The sequence below is a fragment of the Myxocyprinus asiaticus genome, chromosome 10 (genome assembly GCF_019703515.2).
Source record: "Myxocyprinus asiaticus isolate MX2 ecotype Aquarium Trade chromosome 10, UBuf_Myxa_2, whole genome shotgun sequence".
NCBI lineage: Eukaryota > Metazoa > Chordata > Actinopteri > Cypriniformes > Catostomidae > Myxocyprinus > Myxocyprinus asiaticus.
In genome coordinates, this window is record NC_059353.1 from 28,835,324 (window position 1) to 28,855,204 (window position 19,881).

The 19,881-nt window shown below is 36.8% G+C and overlaps 2 protein-coding genes and 1 long non-coding RNA gene across 8 annotated transcripts; 1 reads left to right on the forward strand and 2 right to left on the reverse strand.

Moving 5' to 3' along the window:
• The first annotated feature begins 8,549 nt into the window (after positions 1-8,549).
• On the forward strand, positions 8,550-14,880 carry zgc:162396 (uncharacterized protein LOC555292 homolog). 2 transcript variants are annotated; one of them, XM_051708751.1, is made up of 6 exons: positions 8,550-8,912; positions 10,448-10,620; positions 10,872-11,085; positions 13,773-13,873; positions 14,111-14,248; positions 14,418-14,880. In XM_051708751.1, exons 1-6 carry the CDS (start codon positions 8,802-8,804, stop codon positions 14,506-14,508), a joined length of 828 nt encoding a protein of 275 aa, XP_051564711.1. In that variant the 5' UTR covers positions 8,550-8,801; the 3' UTR covers positions 14,509-14,880. The 2 variants fall into 2 exon arrangements, with proteins under 2 accessions (XP_051564711.1, XP_051564712.1); XM_051708752.1 differs by having other exon boundaries at positions 8,551-8,912; positions 10,460-10,620.
• A 998-nt stretch (positions 14,881-15,878) lies between these two features.
• LOC127447144 (uncharacterized) lies at positions 15,879-18,622 on the reverse strand. 5 transcript variants are annotated; one of them, XM_051708758.1, is made up of 10 exons: positions 18,148-18,622; positions 18,020-18,067; positions 17,846-17,929; positions 17,678-17,743; positions 17,150-17,201; positions 17,022-17,072; positions 16,748-16,792; positions 16,591-16,661; positions 16,427-16,505; positions 15,883-16,337 (listed from the first exon to the last, which is right to left on the reverse strand). In XM_051708758.1, the coding sequence occupies exons 3-10, from the start codon at positions 17,920-17,922 to the stop codon at positions 16,068-16,070; spliced, it is 711 nt and encodes a 236-aa protein (XP_051564718.1). In that variant the 5' UTR covers positions 17,923-17,929; positions 18,020-18,067; positions 18,148-18,622; the 3' UTR covers positions 15,883-16,067. The 5 variants fall into 5 exon arrangements, with proteins under 5 accessions (XP_051564719.1, XP_051564718.1, XP_051564721.1 ...); XM_051708761.1 differs by lacking the exon at positions 17,846-17,929; XM_051708759.1 differs by lacking the exon at positions 16,748-16,792 and having other exon boundaries at positions 15,879-16,337; positions 18,020-18,622.
• Positions 18,623-18,681: 59 nt separating this feature from the next.
• Positions 18,682-19,713, reverse strand: LOC127447156 (uncharacterized). The gene is made up of 3 exons (XR_007898340.1): positions 19,693-19,713; positions 19,154-19,319; positions 18,682-19,073 (listed from the first exon to the last, which is right to left on the reverse strand). It is a non-coding gene; the product is annotated as an uncharacterized LOC127447156 (long non-coding RNA).
• Positions 19,714-19,881: the final 168 nt, after the last annotated feature.

Consider the following 19,881-nt stretch of genomic DNA (forward strand, 5'->3'; position numbering starts at 1 on the left):
GGCACGCAGGCTTACTGATTAAAGTCTGAAAGTCTAATTATACTCAAAGACAATGTTCCGTGGCCATGTTAATGTTGCATTTGTGTTTTCTAAAACAAAAGAAATCTAAAAATCCTTATCTGTTTAGCTCACTGCTTATGAGCATAGGAGGCTCTTTAGACATAATTCATACTTATAACAAAATAAATGACTGGACTTAAATATTATTATTAATACCAAGTAATTTTCACATTCATTCAATATTAAATCAAAACAAAGGAATAAGAAGTGCAAGAATCCACAGTGCGACAATCAACGTACTTTAATGGATTCGATGACTGTAGCACTGCTGTCTAGCACCTGTAGGTATTGAGAGACAAGTGTAAAGATGTACACAAATCAGAAACATTTATCCACAGGCAAACAAAACTTTTCTGACTCATGACTGATCATTTAATGTTTATGGTCTGAGATGTTTTAATACGGACAAATTTCACAGCTGCACAATTTGTTTTCAAACAGCTGTCAGCTCCTGAAAGAATTAATCAATAAACAGCCCAATCCTTTTTCAGTTCTATTAAAGGAATATAACGGGTTAAATACAACTTGATGCTGAAAGCCATTTTTCCAACTTCTGCTGTTTCTGTGCTGTTTTAGAATTGTTTTTCTATGTAAACATGTGCTAGACACGTCTTTGACTGTTGTGCCTGCTTTTCGCTGCTTTTAAGAAATGTAAAAAATACCTTTTAAAAAACACATATTGAGACGCCTGCATTCTGTTCAATTCTTTATGCCGCATCAAGATTTTTTAACTCAAGGACTGTCCGCTTAGCCACTAAATTAGGCTTCCGGAGGCAAGTCAGCAAATCAGAATGCTTAAAATGACTGAGGCAGAGTGCTTCTTTTTCAGATATAAATAGGGCTGCTCAATGCACAATAGTCTTTGTCACTTCAGACATTTTTCTCAGCACAACTTTAATAAAGTGTGAGCGGCAGGGTAAATTAAAATGGGTCGCACACCGGACGCATCTGGTGGACGACATGGTGCATTCTAAAATTCAAAACAATTATTTATTTCCCACAAAGGTACGAACACACCACCAACGCTCAGCGTCAACATTCTGCAGCGCCGTGGATCTCAACTTGCATAGTTTTCCATTACATTAGACCCAAATCATTATCAAATGACAAAGATTATTTACTCTAGCCATCACTGGATGATCTCTTGTTTATATGAATCTTTCATAGAGCCTACACAACGTATTTTCAGTTACAAGTATGTCGTTTTGTGGTTAGACAGCTTGAATGAAAGACATATTCAAGGCTACATACAGGGAAACTGCATAATAAACGTCGCCATTTCTAATTGTTCAGTTTGCGCAGTTACAACAGTTTCACTAACCTGCAAACTCATTAATGTCACTTGATCTTAACTTTGGACTGCAATCTCCTGCGCTGCATCAGCTCGTCCTGTGTGTGTGTGTGTGCGTGCGTGCGTTTCAGTAAATGGTACAGTACTGTGCAAATGTTTTAGGCACTTGGGAAAAATGTTGCATAGTGAGGCTGTCTTCAGAAATAATGCCATAGTTTTCATTTATCAATTAACATCATAAAGTCCAGTAAACATAAAAAAAAAGCTAAATCAATATTTGGTGTGACCACCTTTGCCTTCAAAATAGCACCAATTCTAATGACACACACACACATATATATACAGGTGCATCTCAATAAATTAGAATGTCGTGGAAAAGTTCATTTATTTCAGTAATTCAACTCAAATTGTGAAACTCGTGTATTAAATAAATTCAATGCACACAGACTGAAGTAGTTTAAGTCTTTTGTTCTTCTAATTGTGATGATTTTGGCTCACATTTAACAAAAACCCACCAATTCACTATCTCAAAAAATTAGAATACATCATAAGACCAATAAAAAAAACATTTTTAGTGAATTGTTGGCCTTCTGGAAAGTATGTTCATTTACTGTATATGTACTCAATACTTGGTAGGGGCTCCTTTTGCTTTAATTACTGCCTCAATTCGGCGTGGCATGGAGGTGATCAGTTTGTGGCACTGCTGAGGTGGTATGGAAGCCCAGGTTTCTTTGACAGTGGCCTTCAGCTCATCTGCATTTTTTGGTCTCTTGTTTCTCATTTTCCTCTTGACAATACCCCATAGATTCTCTATGGGGTTCAGGTCTGGTGAGTTTGCTGGCCAGTCAAGCACACCAACACCATGGTCATTTAACCAACTTTTGGTGCTTTTGGCAGTGTGGGCAGGTGCCAAATCCTGCTGGAAAATGAAATCAGCATCTTTAAAAAGCTGGTCAGCAGAAGGAAGCCTGAAGTGCTCCAAAATTTCTTGGTAAACGGGTGCAGTGACTTTGGTTTTCAAAAAACACAATGGACCAACACCAGCAGATTACATTGCACCCCAAATCATCACAGACTGTGGAAACTTAACACTGGACTTCAAGCAACTTGGGCTATGAGCTTCTCCACCCTTCCTCCAGACTCTAGGACCTTGGTTTCCAAATGAAATACAAAACTTGCTCTCATCTGAAAAGAGGACTTTGGACCACTGGGCAACAGTACAGTTCTTCTTCTCCTTAGCCCAGGTAAGACGCCTCTGATGTTGTCTGTGGTTCAGGAGTGGCTTAACGAGAGGAATACAACAACTGTAGCCAAATTCCTTGACATGTCTGTGTGTGGTGGCTCTTGATGCCTTGACCCCAGCCTCAGTCCATTCCTTGTGAAGTTCACCCAAATTCTTGAATCGATTTTGCTTGACAATCATAAGGCTGCGGTTCTCTCGGTTGGTTGTGCATCTTTTTCTTCCACACTTTTTCCTTCCACTCAACTTTCTGTTAACATGCTTGGATACAGCACTCTGTGAACAGCCAGCTTCTTTGGCAATGAATGTTTGTGGCTTACCCTCCTTGTGAAGGGTGTCAATGATTGTCTTCTGGACAACTGTCAGATCAGCAGTCTTCCCCATGATTGTGTAGCCTAGTGAACCAAACTGAGAGACCATTTTGAAGGCTCAGGAAACCTTTGCAGGTGTTTTGAGTTGATTAGCTGATTGGCATGTCACCATATTCTAATTTTTTGAGATAGTGAATTGGTGGGTTTTTGTTAAATGTGAGCCAAAATCATCACAATTAAAAGAACCAAAGACTTAAACTACTTCAGTCTGTGTGCATTGAATTTATTTAATACACGAGTTTTACAATTTGAGTTGAATTACTGAAATAAATGAACTTTTCCACGACATTCTAATTTATTGAGATGCACCTGTATATATATATATATATACACCGGTCAAAAGTTTTGAAACACTTGACCGAAATGTTTCTCATGATCTTAAAAATCTTTTGATCTGAAGGCGTATGCTTAAATGTTTTAAATTAGTTTTGTAGACAAAAATATAATTGTGCCACCATATTAATTTATTTCATTATAAACCTAAAATTAATAATGATGAGTCAACGGAGTTGAGATCCATATGCAGCTTTAATAATAATAATAAACGTAGTAATACAGACAGGCATGGGTTCAATCACCAGCATCAGTAATATCCAAGGTCATCCAGAGAGGTGGTCAATAAACAGGCAAGAGGTCAGGGCAGGCAGCAGACAATCACAGGTTATATCCAGGAAATCAAGGCAGTAATAGTAGGCAGGCAGCAATGGGTCAAAACTGGGTAAAACAATACTTTGCAATGACAGAGAGTGAGTGTGAGATTTAAATAGCTGAATAGATTAGAAACAGGTGAACAGGTAATCATTGCCAGGTACGGGGATTATGGGAAATGGAGTCCAGAGAGTTAAAGTCAATCCCCAGGAGATGGAGCCCTCTGGTGGTGAGTGGGAGGAACAAAGGTGGGATTCATGACAGAGCAGCGAAGTTGTAGAAGGCGGAGCCATGGCAGGCTTGAAGGGCAAAGCCGTAGAAGGCGGCGCCGTGGCAGGCTCGAGACTAAGAGTCCAGGATGACTGGGAAATTACCTCAGTGGTCGCGAACATGAGCAGAGTCTCTGGAGTGACCTCTGTGGTTGTGGGCATGGACAGAGACTTGGAAATTACCTCTATGGTCGTGAACATGGGCAGATACTTGGACACAGAAGACTTTCTCCTCCTCCTCCTCCTCCAGGAGGCCAAAGTTGATGGTGCAGGCTCTGGGATGGACGAGGCTGGCAACTCAGGCTCTGGGACGGACGAGGCTGGCAACTCAGGCTCTGGGATGGACGAAGCTTCCAGTTTGTTGGCCATGGCAGGCGTCCACCCAGTGGCCGTAGCAGGCGTGGGCACTGACAATTTGTGGGAAAGGGTTTTAATGGCCCTACGCACCGATATCAGTGGCGGATAATTCAACTTGGAGACAAGGGCCGTGAAGGACCTCAAGACCAGGGCCACGGAAGGCAAGGTTATGACATGGCATGGAACCAACACAGACTTGACTGGAACATTGGGTGGAGCAGACTCAAACTTGACTGGGACATGGAGTGGAGTAGGCTGAGGCGTTGCTGTGACATGGCTTAGAGCAGGCTGAGGCGTGACTGTGACATGGCATGGAGAAGGCTGAGGCATGGCTGTGACATGGCATGGAGCAGACTCAGGCTTGGCTGTGTCTAATGCCTTACCGTTAAGCAGTGAACAAACAAAGGAAATGCGCCTCTCATCAGTGGGGTATGGTGTGGGTTGTTGATTAACAAACCAAGAACACTGGAGCAGAAATCTCTTACATTTAACTGGTGACCCATTTAATTTCTCAGGAAAGGTAAGGCGTGGGTTAGTGGTGAATGTGCTAGGTGAGGCAGGGTAAGCCGCTGGATTAGATGAAGATGCTGAAGGGTTTGGTGTTGGTAAACGGAGGCTTTGCAAAGTCTTAACAAGCTCCTCTGTTAACAATGTCAGCCAGTCAAGCTGTTGGTGGTGTATGGCCAATACATCTGCTTGTGCTGAGACCTCAGTGGTGAGTTGCAGAAAAGCCACTGGATCGGTTTGTGGCGAAGTCTTCTGTAATGATGAATCAACGGAGTTGAGATCCATTTGCAACTTTAATAATAATAAACGTAGTAATACAGACAGGCATGGGTTCAATCACCAGCAACAGTAATATCCAAGGTCATCCAAAGAGGTGGTCAATAAACAGGCAAGAGGTCAGGGCAGGCGGCAGACAATCACAGGTTATATCCAGGAAATCAAGGCAGTAATAGTAGGCAGGCAGCAATGGGTCAAAACAGGGTAAACAGTCCAGGATCAAACACACACACACATACACACACACACACACACACACACACACACACATATATATATATATATATATATATATATATATATATATATATATATATATATATATATATATGTTGGTTGTGCCAAATTTCTAAAAAGGAGTGAATAATAATGTCTGACAACACATTATATAAAAAACACAATTTGGCTACTATGAACTACAATACTATATATACCACTACAATTAGGGCTGAGCGATATATAAAATATTAACGATATAATCGAGATAATTTTGCTGACGATGTAAAATTTACCAATATCGCGATGATTTTAATGTCCTTTCATTTGGCCATTAAGTTTCATAAATAGCACATCAGTAGACTAATTTCACGATCCTTCAGGGCTGCAGAATTAAACAAAATAACATCAAAATGGCAAGTTGGTAATATGTGATTATTAATCCACAAAAGGCTGTGATTTAAAGACAGATAAACATGGTCTGTGTGTGATTCAGAACAAACCGGTGACACGCTGATCTGTGTGCACGTGCCTGGCGGTGCTCTCAAATCAGTTCACGCGCATTGTGAAATCAGAGTAATGCAGGTTCAAGCATTCACGCAATTCCAAACATAAGTAACAGTTACAAGTTATTATACAAATCTACAAACGCGGCACAGAATAACAGAAAAAGAGAAGATTACGGCATTTCAGGAAATGCAGAACTTTGTAAACTGTCAAATACACATTGCCTTTTCTGTGTCACAATAAAAGCTCCTTGTGAAGTTGAAGTAAATACGATAGCACTTTCGGTGTCAAAATAAAACCCCAGGTGAAGATGAAGTAAACAGGACAGAAATATATTACTTTTGTATAAAGCAAATTTAATAATCAGAATAATAATGATAATTCAGCATTATATTATAATAATCAACATGACGTGTACCACGGTAATAATTTAGTATTATGCAATGTTCAACTGGGGTTTCAAAAATAAGTCAGGTGAAGTAGCTTTGCACAGTAAGAACATTTGAAGGTAAATAATGCTTTTTATTAAGCTACTATGTATCATTGTGTATGAAATATAAATATAAAGTGCATATCAATGAAAATTTTTTGATGTAATTCTCCCTTGTGTTTATTTAATAAAAAACTAATTATTAGATTTGCATTTAATATCTTTAAAATATTTAATCTACTTGGCTACAGTGGCTGATTGGATAAAATGATGGTTTCTCTGATAAAAACAAAAAAACAAAAAACACTTTTGAGCCATTTTAGAGCAAATACATAATTATCGAGATATATATTGAATATATTGGTATTAGACGCTGCTTCTAATTCTTCGTTTGCCGAGTAGAGTGAGTAACATAAGAAGAAAGCTTTTCTGGCATATTTTTCAGATATCTCAACAAAGCAAAAACACCAATTACAGACTTTGGTGCCATTCTCACTTTCTCAGCCTTTCTCCACTTCTTCAGAACACAACGACTGACACTCTTCGCATGCGCAGAAGTTTGGTTCAGAATAAATATTTGTATCGGATTGCAAAGTTTAGGGGGCATATAAACAGTACATTTGGAATCTGCAATTGGATTGAATTTATTCGGATTGATGAAAATTAGTGCATGTAAACATAGCCAGTATTACCTTAGGAAGTCATGATTCCAGTTAATTTTTTTCTCTCAACAAATTAAATTCAAACTGAACTAGCAACAATTTAGCTTAGCTTGTAACTTCCTACAGAGTATACGGTGAAATCACATGAAACTGTCCGAGCGGTTTGGCTCACTTTCACCTTTTATGAACTTGTGGAGATGCATAAAACTTGGAATATACCATTACAGCCTGATCTGAAAGGGGAGGGGGTTGCTTGCATTGATGGTGCTGAAAATAACAGCGATATCATATCGGCATCGTAACAGTGATATTTAAAATTTCAGCACACATTATTTAGCATTTATGATGATAAAAAAAAGCAAATTATTTGTATTTTTAGGGGGCCCTTGGCTTCTGGGGGCCCTAGGTGGTTGCCTACCTTTGCCTAGTGCTAAGTCCGCCCCTGTGTGTTGTCGATTCTTCATGCTAGAGATGTATTAATTTTTCCCTTTTTTATAGAATTTTCATTTTCCACTACATAGTGTTTTTTAATGGCATGGCCTATTCACAACATGATGTTTGGCCTCTGTCTCTCTCCCACTGCAATGTTGAGGATTCATACATGAAAGAGACCTCACATCACAAAGTCACATCAGTACCAGCTGGGGGGGTCATAACTTTTAGTCATAACTCATTATTGTTGTTAATGTATGTATTAAATAATAATCTATCCAAAAAAAAAAAAAAAATATCGATTTAATCATGTTAACATTGTAGAGCATTGTTAAAATCATAAAGTTAGTTATAACATGTAAAACATTTCCTGATCAGTTCTCATCATATCTGAAATTTTTTTAGGACTCAATCAACTCATTCTGCAATAAAGAAAGTGAAATAATGAGAATGCATTGTTTACTTAGTTTTGTAACACTCACCCTCATGAGGTTTGTGACAGAATCCACATCTCAATATTACGATAAAAAATGTGACATTGTGCTTGGTTATACTGTATATCAGAGAAGACTATGATCTCTCTTGGCGAGGGGAAAGTGTTGAGGAAATGAAAGGAGAATTGTTTTTAAAACTGCACTCACAGCACAGCAAACGTTTAGACTGCACAAACGCATGATATTGAAGTATTATAGGTGTGTAACAATAATGTTGCTTTCTCTACCTGAGTGGGTATGATAGAAACTCCAGCTATGCTATGGTAAGTTTAGGTTATAGGCTATTTGTCTTTCAGGTGTACAGGAGTGGAACTTGGTACCTCCTCATGCTTAGGCTGATATTACACCTGTGACAATAAATTAAATATGACTGCAAAATAATCTGCTACTGACACACCCGTGACTTTCTGTCTTCAACAAGATCACTGTCTGCTTACTGCTGTCCTCTGCTGGTGATGCTGTATGTGACTGAATTTTCAAAGAGAAGCGCAACAAAAAGGAGAAATAATAATAATAATAATAATAATAATAATAATAATAATAATAATAATAATAAATACAATAAAAACAGCAACACTTAATTATTTGAGAACAGTAAAATAACACTTTTAATATGACATTATTATTCTCTGCCTTCTTCAATTCTAACTTCAATGCTGTTTCCCATGTTTAGAACGGTTTTCTGAAAACGTTAGTGATGACTTAAATTAATCTTTTGAATCGATTCATGGAAACGGCTGGTCCAAAAGATCAGATTCTCGGAAATGAATCGTACGTTACACGTACGTCACACGTACGTCCTTTCTGACCGTGACCGAAACAATTGCACCCTTTTTGTTCCCTCCCTTAAAATAACGGCAAAACTGCTTCTTTCCATACATGTAATTCATATTCAGACATTTAACGTGGTCACCAGTGGTTTAAATCCGCTGTCTTAAGAAGGATTGCGCCGCTCGTTTATTGTGACGCAACATCATGAAATGATGAACCTTCTCATTATTCAGTGCATGTAGTAAAATTCCATCTTAAGTCATAGTGAAAATGAGTCACAGACTGTTTGAAGAGAGACATCATGCCTCCCTCTATCAAAAATATCGCTTTGATCCACCTGATGAGCTGAAGGAGATCATTCTTCAATATCTGGACAAAAAGGTCGGACTATTACATTTTACTAAAGCTTATAATAAAATCCATTAATTATTGTCATATTTACACGTACTGATGGTGCCCTACTAATGTATAAAGTAGTTTACATTCCCTTACAAAGTACTGTGGTGGTAGCATGTTATGGTATCAGGTGGAAATATGATATCCTACTTTGAAATAGCATGGTACTGAGTAATTATTTTTTCCTATACCATTATATGGTTCTCCAAGGTACTTTAAAGAATAATATCTTACCACCATGGCTCATATCCAAAGAAACATGCGATTACAATTTTACCATGTCCAATAAATCATGGTGAAATCATGGTACTTTTTTTCTAGGTAACCAAAGAATGCCCAATCATAAGTGCAAATGTCAGACATTTCTAATGTTAATGTTATTGTCATGACATGTTGTGTTCATATTTCGTATGATACAATTCATTAGCTGTCATTTATCAGCTCTACAGTCAGGGTTGGGGAGTAACGGGATTACGCATTTAAAATACAAAATATAAGTAACTCCACTACAGTTTCAGTTTAAATCATTGCTAATTAGAATACAGTTACATTCAAAAAGTATTTTGATTACTGAAGAGATTACTTTGCATTTTATTGTCATTTGTTTCATTTAATATTTAGTCCTTTCAGATGGAAAACATTTATACATATAAATGATGCGATCCAAAGTGCATTTGAACAGCGGTGAAACACTTTCTTATGATGTGTTACATTCATACGAGCAGACAGAGAAGTAAGTTTGAAGTAAATTTGGAGCAGAAGAAATAGAAATAAACCTTGTGTAAATTGTCAGCTTTACGCTAAGCTAAAATGCTCTTTCTAGTCATTTTACATGCACGTTACCTGCCACGATCATATTTTTTTATCAAGAAAATTCACTATGGATCATAATTTCTTTTTTTCTAGTAAGATCTTTGATATTAGGGCAAATATTTTATTCTTGATAATAATTTTTGTATTGTTTTCCTGTAAAAATATCTAAAAATCCTTAAAACAAGATCAATTTGATTGATCTTGTTTTAAAAAAAACACTGCATAAGATATTTTGGTTTTTCAGAGAATGTATTTTTAACACGTATATTTTGTCTTACTGTACTGAGTTTTTATAGTCAAAACAAGTGAAAAAATCTACCAGTGCTGAAGAAGTAATCCAAAGTATTTAGAATACGTTACTGACCTTGAGTAATCTAACGGAATACATTACAAATTACATTTTACAGCATGTATTCTGTAATCTGTAGTGGAATACATTTCAAAAGTAACCCTCCCAACCCTGTCTACAGTAAATGCTTATTCCACTTTGTGCCTTATTTATTGATATTGTTCTTGGGAAGACAATGGTGATGTTTCTTTAATCACAGATTGCATCTCAAATGTCACACACTAAAGGAACTGGTGTTACATTACATATAGCTATTTATTTTATGTAGGCTATATACTGTATTGAATATGTGAAGAAACAAAACAAAAAAAACAAAAAAACATGATAAGCTGGTCTTGTTAACATGTTTATGGTGAAGCATGCTTCACAGAAAGGCCAGCCACATCAGCTAGCTGTAGATTTGGGCTGTGGAACGGGACAGAACTCTCGTCTGCTGGCGCCACACTTCCAGGAGGTGGTGGGCATCGACGTCAGTGAGTCTCAGCTGGAGGAGGCGAGAGCAGTGCCAGGGTTCCCTAATCTCAGCTACAGGTCAGTAATGCATGCTTTTACACTTCTATAATAAACAAAACAAATCATACTTGTCCTTTTTACTTCTTTTCTCTGCTTATATGAAGGATATGAAACAATATTACATTGAAATGTAAAAACATATTTTCTTAATTTTATGTACCATTATGACTCAATATACCTATGTATTGAGCTGTAACATTGCTTGATCTAACTAACACAATATAATATGGTCTCATCCAAAATATCATGTTTATCATTTTTTGGCACAGAGTGGGCACAGCAGAGGAACTGCCTTTCCCGAATGGCTCAGTGGACCTGTTGACAGCTGCGTCTGCAGCTCATTGGTTTGACCCTGAGCGTTTCCTAAAGGAGGCTGTACGTGTCCTGAAGCCACAGGGCTGCTTGGCTCTCTTTGGCTATGGAGACAACTTCAAATTACACCATGAATCCTGTGGTGATCAACTTAATTACATATATGAGGATGTAAGCTCATGCCTTAACACTATATATGCTGTGTATACACTGGTGGCCAAAAGTTTTGAATAATGTACTGATTTTGCTCATATGGAAATAAATGGATACTTTTATTCACCAAAGTGGCATTCAACTGTATAGTCAGGACATTAATAACATGAAAAATTACTATTACAATTTGAAAAAAATAAATCAGAACTTCTTAAACTACTTCAAAGAGTTCTCATCAAAAAATCCTCCACGTGCAGCAATGCTAGCTGATCCCACAAAAGCTCAGTGGGGTTAAGATCCATAGTAAGTAAGTAAAATTTATTTCTAAAGCACACTCAAACACGTCAAAGCTGACCGAAGTGCTGAACAGAAAAAATCTACAATACAGTAAAATAAAACAAATACATTAAAATACATACAATAAAATGTGACAAGACAATCTCAACTGATACTGCAAAACGCTAGAGAATACAAGTGCGTTTTAAGCCTGCATTTAAAAATAGACAGTGATGGGGGCCTTGGTAGCTCAGTGGTAAAAGACACTAGCTACCACCCCTGGAGTTCGCTAGTTCAAACCCCAGGGCGTGCTGAGTGACTCCAGCCAGGTCTCCTAAGCAACCCAATTGGCTCGGTTACTAGGGAGGGTAGAGTCACACGGGGTAACTATAATGTGGTTCGTTCTCGGTGGGGCGTGTGGTGAGTTGAGCACAGATGCCGCGGTGGATGGCGTGAAGCCTCCACACACACTATGTCTCCGTGGCAACGCGCTCAACAAGCCACGTGATAAGATGCGCGGGTTGATGGTCTCAGACGCGGAGGCAACTGGGATTCATCCTCCACCACCCGGATTGAGGCGAATCACTATGCAACTACGAGGACTTAAAAGCACACTGGGAATTGGGCATTCCAAAATTGGGTGAAAAAGGGGAAAAATCCAAAAAACAAAACAAGAACAAAAAATAGACAGTAATGAAGCTTGTCTAATGTCAAGTGGTAGCTGATTCCATAGCCTAGGGGCAGCAACTACAAAGGCTCTATCACCCTTATGTATAAAACGTGACTGGGGAATATGCAATAATAGTTTATCAGCAGATCTTAAAGACCTAGTAGGTAAGTATGGCTGTATTAAATCCCTAATATATGACGGGCCTGGATATTAAGAGCTTTAAAAACAAATAACAGTATTTTAAATTGTATCCTGAAATAAACAGGAAGCCAGTGCAGAGAGGCCAGGGGGTAATATGATCACATTTTCTAGATGATGTAACACTCTTTTCCAATTATCTGTTGTCCAATGTCTGTGTTTCTTTGCCCACTCTAACCTTTTCTTTTTTTTTTTTCTGTTTCAAAAGTGGCTTTTTCTTTGCAATTCTCAAACTAGAGACTCTGATGTACTTATCCTCTTGTTTAGTTGTACATCTGGCCTTCCACTTCTCTTTCTGTCCTTGTCAGGGCCAGTTGTCCTTTGCCTTTGAAGACTGTAGTGTACAACTTTGTGTGAAATCTTCAGTTTTTGGCAATTTCAAGCACTGTATAGCCTTCATTCCTCAGAACAATGATTGACTGACGAGTTTCTAGAGAAAGCTGTTTCTTTTTTTTTTGGCCATTTTTAACCTAATATTGACCTTAAGACATGCTAGTCTATTGCATACTGTGGCAACTCAAAAACAAACACAAAGACAATGTTAAGCTTCATTTAATGAACCAAATAGCTTTCAATTGTGTTTGACATAATGGCAAGTGATTTTCTAATACCAAATTAGCAATTTAACATAATTACTCAAGGATAAGGTGTTGGATTGATGACTACTGGAAATGGGGCCTAACTAGATTTGATCAATAATTACTTTTTTCAAATAGTGATGATGCTGTTTCTTTACATCGGTAATGTCCTGACTATTTTTGTGATCAGTTGAATGCCACTTTGGTGAATTTAAGTACCAATTTCCTTCCGAAACAGCAAAATCTGTACATTATTCCAAACTTTTGGCCTCCAGTGTGTGTGTGTGTGTGTGTGTGTGTGTGTGTGTGTGTGTGTGCTATATATATATATATATATATATATAGCTTGAAACTTCCTATCTGCCAACAACCAAGAAAAACTGTGTCCAAGTGTACCTAGGAGAATTGGTGCTGTTTTGAAGGCAAAGGTGGTCACACCGAATATTGGTTTAGCTTTTTTTTTATGTTTACTGGACTTTGTATGACGTTACAAATGCACTATGCAAAAAATGTTCATAAGTCCCTAAAACTTGTGCACAGTACTCTTTAACTATATACTGTATGTATATACTGTATACTATACACAACACTGAACCTGAAAAAAGAAAATGACATGATGAAAATCATAAAATGACAGATGGGACACCCTGTCATAAAATGGCAGATGGGACACCCTTACAGTTTTATAGCCTTATTGGACTTACATCAGCTGTAAAGCATGTTAAATAATAAATGCAATAGACTGTCACTGTTTAATCTTCAAATGCCAAAGGTGAATTACTGAATACGTAGTTACTAACTTTGAGATTTAAGATTAACTGTGTCCATATAATAATGACAACTGCACTCTGGGCCGTTTCTGAGCATATGTGGGCCCTATGCGAAATCCTAATTGCTCAGGGGCTCTAAGCGGCTGCTTATATCTCTTATACTGTAGATAGTAACAGCCCTGACTGCACTCTTTTCTTAATTTATTCTTCTAGGTCAGGCAGGTACTGCGGCCCTACACAAGCTCTATGGTAACTGTGGCCAACATTAAACTACAGGATTTATTTGAAGCCATACCCTTCCCAGACAAAGAGAGGTAAACCTGAGCACCTCAGTATAATGAATAATTAACCATCTTTCTTTTTTCTCTACACAAATCTGCTTATTAGAGTTTACTACCTCTTAACATTTACTTTCTCTTTTTCTAGGATGACTACATTTGTGTAGTCATATCTAAAAACATATTCTGATTTGACATATTATATGATATGAGTTGCAGTTGTGGTTTTCTTATATTAGAGTTTTGTATAATACACTGTTGTGTCTTTAAAAGGATTGAACTAATACCAGTCAAGCAGCAGCTGACCATCAAGAACATAATTGGGTTTTATGAGACATTCTCCATGTACCAAGCCTATCTGAGAGCAGAGCCCAGTGCTGCAACTGCTTTATTAGAGAGAACAACATCACGGTAATTACTTTTTTCTGTAAAGACACCACACTGTCATGAAAAGTTATTACTGTACATTTCCTATTAGAGGAAGCAAAGTAAATTATTTTTAATAATATTAGATTAATCTCATATGCATCATATTGTCCACTGATGATGTGTAATATTTGTGTCACTTATTCTTTTCCAGTTTTCTAGAGGAGATGAATGTGTCATCAACAGAAGCTAAGCTTGAGTTAATATTTGAGTACTTCTGTGTGCTGGCATGTAAACCTCAGTGACACATGACTCGAGTCACCAGACCCACCTTTGATCAGGCCTCCTGTACTGTAATTTCAGATTTGATAGCTTTTACAAGCTCTCCAGCTAATGTTTTTATTCCTATATGTTTAGGTTACTTTGTTAATCAAGTTGTTAGCAAATCTGTTGGATCTTTCGATTAATGTATAATTATTATTTTTTTTTAATAATTTGACTTGAAAGATTCTGAAAATACAAATCAATGTATTGACATTGCTTCTGGGTTTTTTTTTTAATTGTTCCCTCATAAACATGCATATATTTATCTAATGTTGTTTTGAAATGGAAATAAATCAATGCCATTATATTTTGTGCACTTTCCCCCCAAATGAACAATAAACTTTTCTTTGGATCCCACATAATCTTTGTCTTTCTAGGTTTTGTAAAATCTTAAATAAATCTTTCCTAACACCAACACTGCATATTCACCTTAGGCCTCATTCACTCTTAAAGCCTGTTCTTCATTAACATCAGTATTTTGGTCTTGCCTAGCAGAGTACAAAATTTCATTGATCAGTTGAGCATTATCCTTTTCTGTACTTTATAACAAGACTGTTGCAGCTTTTTACGTGACATATCATATGTTCCTTTAACTTGTTTTATTACAAAATATCTTATGTTTAGATACTAAACAGAGATGACTGTGTCGATATTACTGTAAGGACAAATTTAGCCTTTGTCCATACTCAAATATCACTGGGAACTTAATGTTATATTTTTCCTCTCAGCATGACCTCCAGTTAGCCTGGAAACATTTGACCCCTTTTTGCCCATTGTTTAGGAGATGTTTATTGGCCCTGAAAGGAATTTCAGTCTTCTACTCTACAGTGAATGTGAGAAAACCTCTGTGTGTGAGGCACATTAGGAAACTGAGGACATTATGGCTGACCTAAAGGAATGTGCTGAACAGCTTTGCACTATTGGCAGGGTTCATTTTGTCTCCCAGTGTGTGAAGAAATGAGATATATCCAGCTGCAGCCCCGCAGCGCCACACACGTTTCACGACGCACAATCCAAGCCACAAGTCTCAGGCCGGAAGTGAGGGGCGAAGTTATTTAAACATAACAACATGGCGAACCATATATGGTTTATGGCGGATCTGGTTTTATTAGAGTCGCGCCACCTACACTTTTGTAGCGTAATTTTCTTTTGTTAGATGTAATACGAGCTATTTTAACATGGATTTTGATTTAATTTACAATATTTAATAATACCTGAATGACTAAAAATACATAATCTGATTATTTATTGATATTCATTTTGATCAATGTATTTAATGTAATATTGCATAGTATATTCCATGTGACTGTAGGCTATTCTGAGATATTTAGTTTGTTTATTTTGAAACACTTAAAGACACAGAGAATGGACATTTAATGTCAAATATACTTTATATTTTGAAATTCAAAATAAACATTAAAGAAAAATGTGCAACATGTACTCATATAAAAAGACATTAACAACAAAAATATAACTAAAATTATAATTTAAAACTTAGAAGTACACTTTTGACAGAAATAATAAATAGCAAAATATCAACTTAATACTCTTTGAAAGAACAGTTTACTCTCAGTCCCATTTTGTCATGGCATTCAGACAAAAAAGACTCCATGTCTTCCCTGAATGTGAAGCAAAATTTAAATGCCCCTCTGTAACCTTCCACTTGTGTCAGAAGATTTTGGAAGGCCATTTCCTTGTCCTCCTCTTCCATATGGAGGAAAAGGGGCTCTTCCATGGGGCCCCTGAACACATGTCTGTTGGCATGAATCCATTTTACAGCCAGTTTTGATTGTCTGATTATGCAGAGTTCCTTCATTAGAAAAAGGTAAAGAATAATAAAACATTTTATATTTTATATAAATGTAATATTTGCAACAACGCATATATACTGACAAATACCTCACAGCTGCTTGGTGTAGCTTGTTCTCCAGGTAGCTCTCCTTGGTCGTAGCTTGTAGTCTTCTGGAGGTTTTCTGTCCTGTAACATAAATTTTTTTGGTTTAATTAGTATTGGTTGGAATAGGGTGCAATGTAGTGCGAGCTGGAGGGAGATAAGTAGATACCTTTCAGAGAAAACCCCAAAGTTCTCCAGGAGAATTAGTGCCCACCATCTCCTTATATTTGGCAGGTCATGCTTTAAGAAAGAAATATAGAGAAATCTTTAAATATCAACTGCAAAAACAGCATGAACTCCAATTATCTGAGCTGGTAATTACTTACAGATATAAAATCAAAAGGGGCTCCCAAGACAACGTGTAGAGCATACTGAAAAAAAAAAAAAAAAGAAATTCAAGAAAAAAGTAAATGCATATTTAAAATGGGGCAAATTATTATTATTATTTTTTGATGGTTTGTTTGTTTTTTTACTCAGAGATCAGAGCAAGAAAGATGGTAATGCCAATGTTTTGGAATCCCAGGAGAAACAAACTGATACAGTCAATACATTGAACTGGACAGCTATCATTAGTTTATAGCAAAACATGATTTGCCTTACCATCAACATGAAGACTCTGCAGTCCACACTGCCAATCTGCTGGGGGACATCCTATTAAAAAAAAAAAAAAAAAGGATTGAGGTTATTAAGTGAAAGGGTTTGACATTTGTCCCAATTTTAAAACTAACCTTGTTTTTCAATAGCATCCATGTGCCAGGTGCAATTTTAGCCGTCATCTTACTAAAACAGAAATATACAAATAATATTTTTTTTTTATTAACATACAAAATTCGTATGAATCAATGAATCCATGCAAAAACAGTAGCCCCCAGTTACTGGGTCTTTCAGAGTATAAAACAATTGTCACAGCTTGCAAATTCAGAACATCATGCAAACATGCAAATAACCATTAAGTAAGCTTTATACACAATTGAAGGCAAACTTTGAACAGTGAACCATGAACAGAGAGCCATGAACATTTTCACATCTATGTTTATTTAAGCAACCTGAAAATGTGCACATATCGCTCATCACCCAACCCATAGGGATTGGTTGAATCTAAGAAGTACATTTGTCTATCTTTCGGTTTCATGACCTGGAAAATACAGTGTTATTAGGTTTGAATAGTGCAATGGTAATTCTGAATTGTGACAAGACAAATGCAGCCAATTTACAGACAACAATGCCATTTAGTAACCAAATTCCAAATAACTTACACACAACATCCAGTGTCCTGGCTTCCAAGCAGGAAAGTCAATTGAATCTTTGAATGCAATGCCATCCTATAGATAATTTCAAAATACATTTTTGATTAAAATAGTTTTCAGTCAGTTTATAATTAAATTTGTCACTTCTGTGAATGTATTGTTACTTTGTGGCCTTACTGGAAATGACAATGTTGGGTCCACATTATTTGGAGGTAACCAAGTAACCACAACATATGCATTAGCTGTGCACACATCCATTCCCTACAACATGACATACCATTGCATAAGTGTAAACATGTCAGACAATTATGTATCCAGCTATTTCTGAAGAGTAGCTTTAATAAAACATACCTGTTCCTTAGCCACCGATGCAATCACCTCAAGACAGCTGTTTGCAATCTGCAAATATGTTTTAAAGAAAACTGTTACAGTTAAACAGTCAGTGACATTTGTTTCTAAGTTAATATATGTCGACTCACTGTTGCTTCCAACTGCTCATTGAGACCCAGAGTCCAGAAATCTTTCTTTTTCAGGACAGTGTTACCAAATTCAGCAATTGTCTCATCTGGGTTGTCTGATCATCAGAGACTCCAGCCACCCGAGCCATGGGCTGTTCTCACTGCTACCATCAGGTAGGCGGTATCGCAGCATCAAGACCCGCACCAGCCGACTCCATGATAGCTTCTTCCCCCAAGCAATCAGACTTCTGAACTCTTGATCTCCCACGATCAAAATACATCATCCCTGCATTTTATTACTCTTTTATCTCACACCGGACTGTCATAAATTATATTACTGTCATTATATTATGTCTCTCTTAACAACTGACTATCAACCGACAGCCTGAATGTCAATACAGTACAATACTGTACATTCTATATATATACTTTTTTCATATATATTTTAATTTTTATTGAATAATGTGTATCTATATAGTATCTATATAGTAAAAAACAAAAAACAAAAAAAAAAACAAAAACACAGCATATTGTATACTGTGCAATGTATGTTATTATTGTATATTGTTGAGTGTAATTGTGTATAACAGATGTTTAAATTGTGTTGTGTTAATTTGATGTTTTAAGTTGTGTAATTATGTATAACAGATGTTTAAATTGTGTTGTGTTAATTTGATGTTTTAAGTCGAGTTTAATTATGTATAACAGATGTTTAAATTGCGTTGTGTTAATTTGATGTTTATTGTAGATTGGCGTATGTCTCATCACTGTCACGACTGCTATGTTGATCGGAACTGCACCCAAGAATTTCACACACCATTGCACTTGTGTATATGGCTGTGTGACAATAAAGTGATTTGATTTTGATTTGATTTTGTCTTCAAGGCCCAGTCAAGCTTAAAGACAGACTGGTCTACAGCCTAGTCCACATCTATGTATGGTGAAGTCTAAAACAAATAAATCATTACATTAGTCAAGTCTTATGCTACAATACATATATTAAACAAACAACTCAAGATATTCATACCTTCATGGACAACTGCCTTGCTGGAATGGCTCTGGAGATATCATTTTAATTTGTCCAGTCTGGTTGGCTTAAACATATTGCAATAACGGCAGTGGTAAAGGCTGCAACAGGTTTTGTACGGTTGCAGTTCAGGTAATTCTTTACCTCTCTGAATTATAGTATGTCTCTACAAAGGATGAAATGAAAAATGCATAACACAAATATTATCTCAACTTTGACCAATTTAAAGCGGACTAGAGTAACGTACCATAAACCCATAAACAATAAATATAATAGAATAAGAACGAAGTATTACATATATTAAAAATAACAAATACAAAACATAAAGTGGCTTCATTGCAAAGCCCATTTACAACACTAAATCTAAAAAGTAATCGAACTGTCCGCAGAAATATACTGAAAACGATATACAACAATTTTAAGCTTCAATAATAAAATGTGAAAGACATGCACATAATCGGTATTTAGAAGATAAACACAACTTAATATATAAGTAAATTGTTATCCACATAATGACAGACACGTTACAGACAATTCACCTTGCTCTCTGCCATGTTATGATTAAATAACTCCGCCCCTTACTTCCGGCCTGAGACTTGTGGCCTGGATTGTGTGTGGCGCTGCGGGGATGCGGCGCTGCAGCTAGATGCAATTGGAAGAAACAAGTGGAGCATGAGCTTACAGAAATGGCTCCTCCACTTAATTGTTTCCTTTCCCACAAGCTAGCA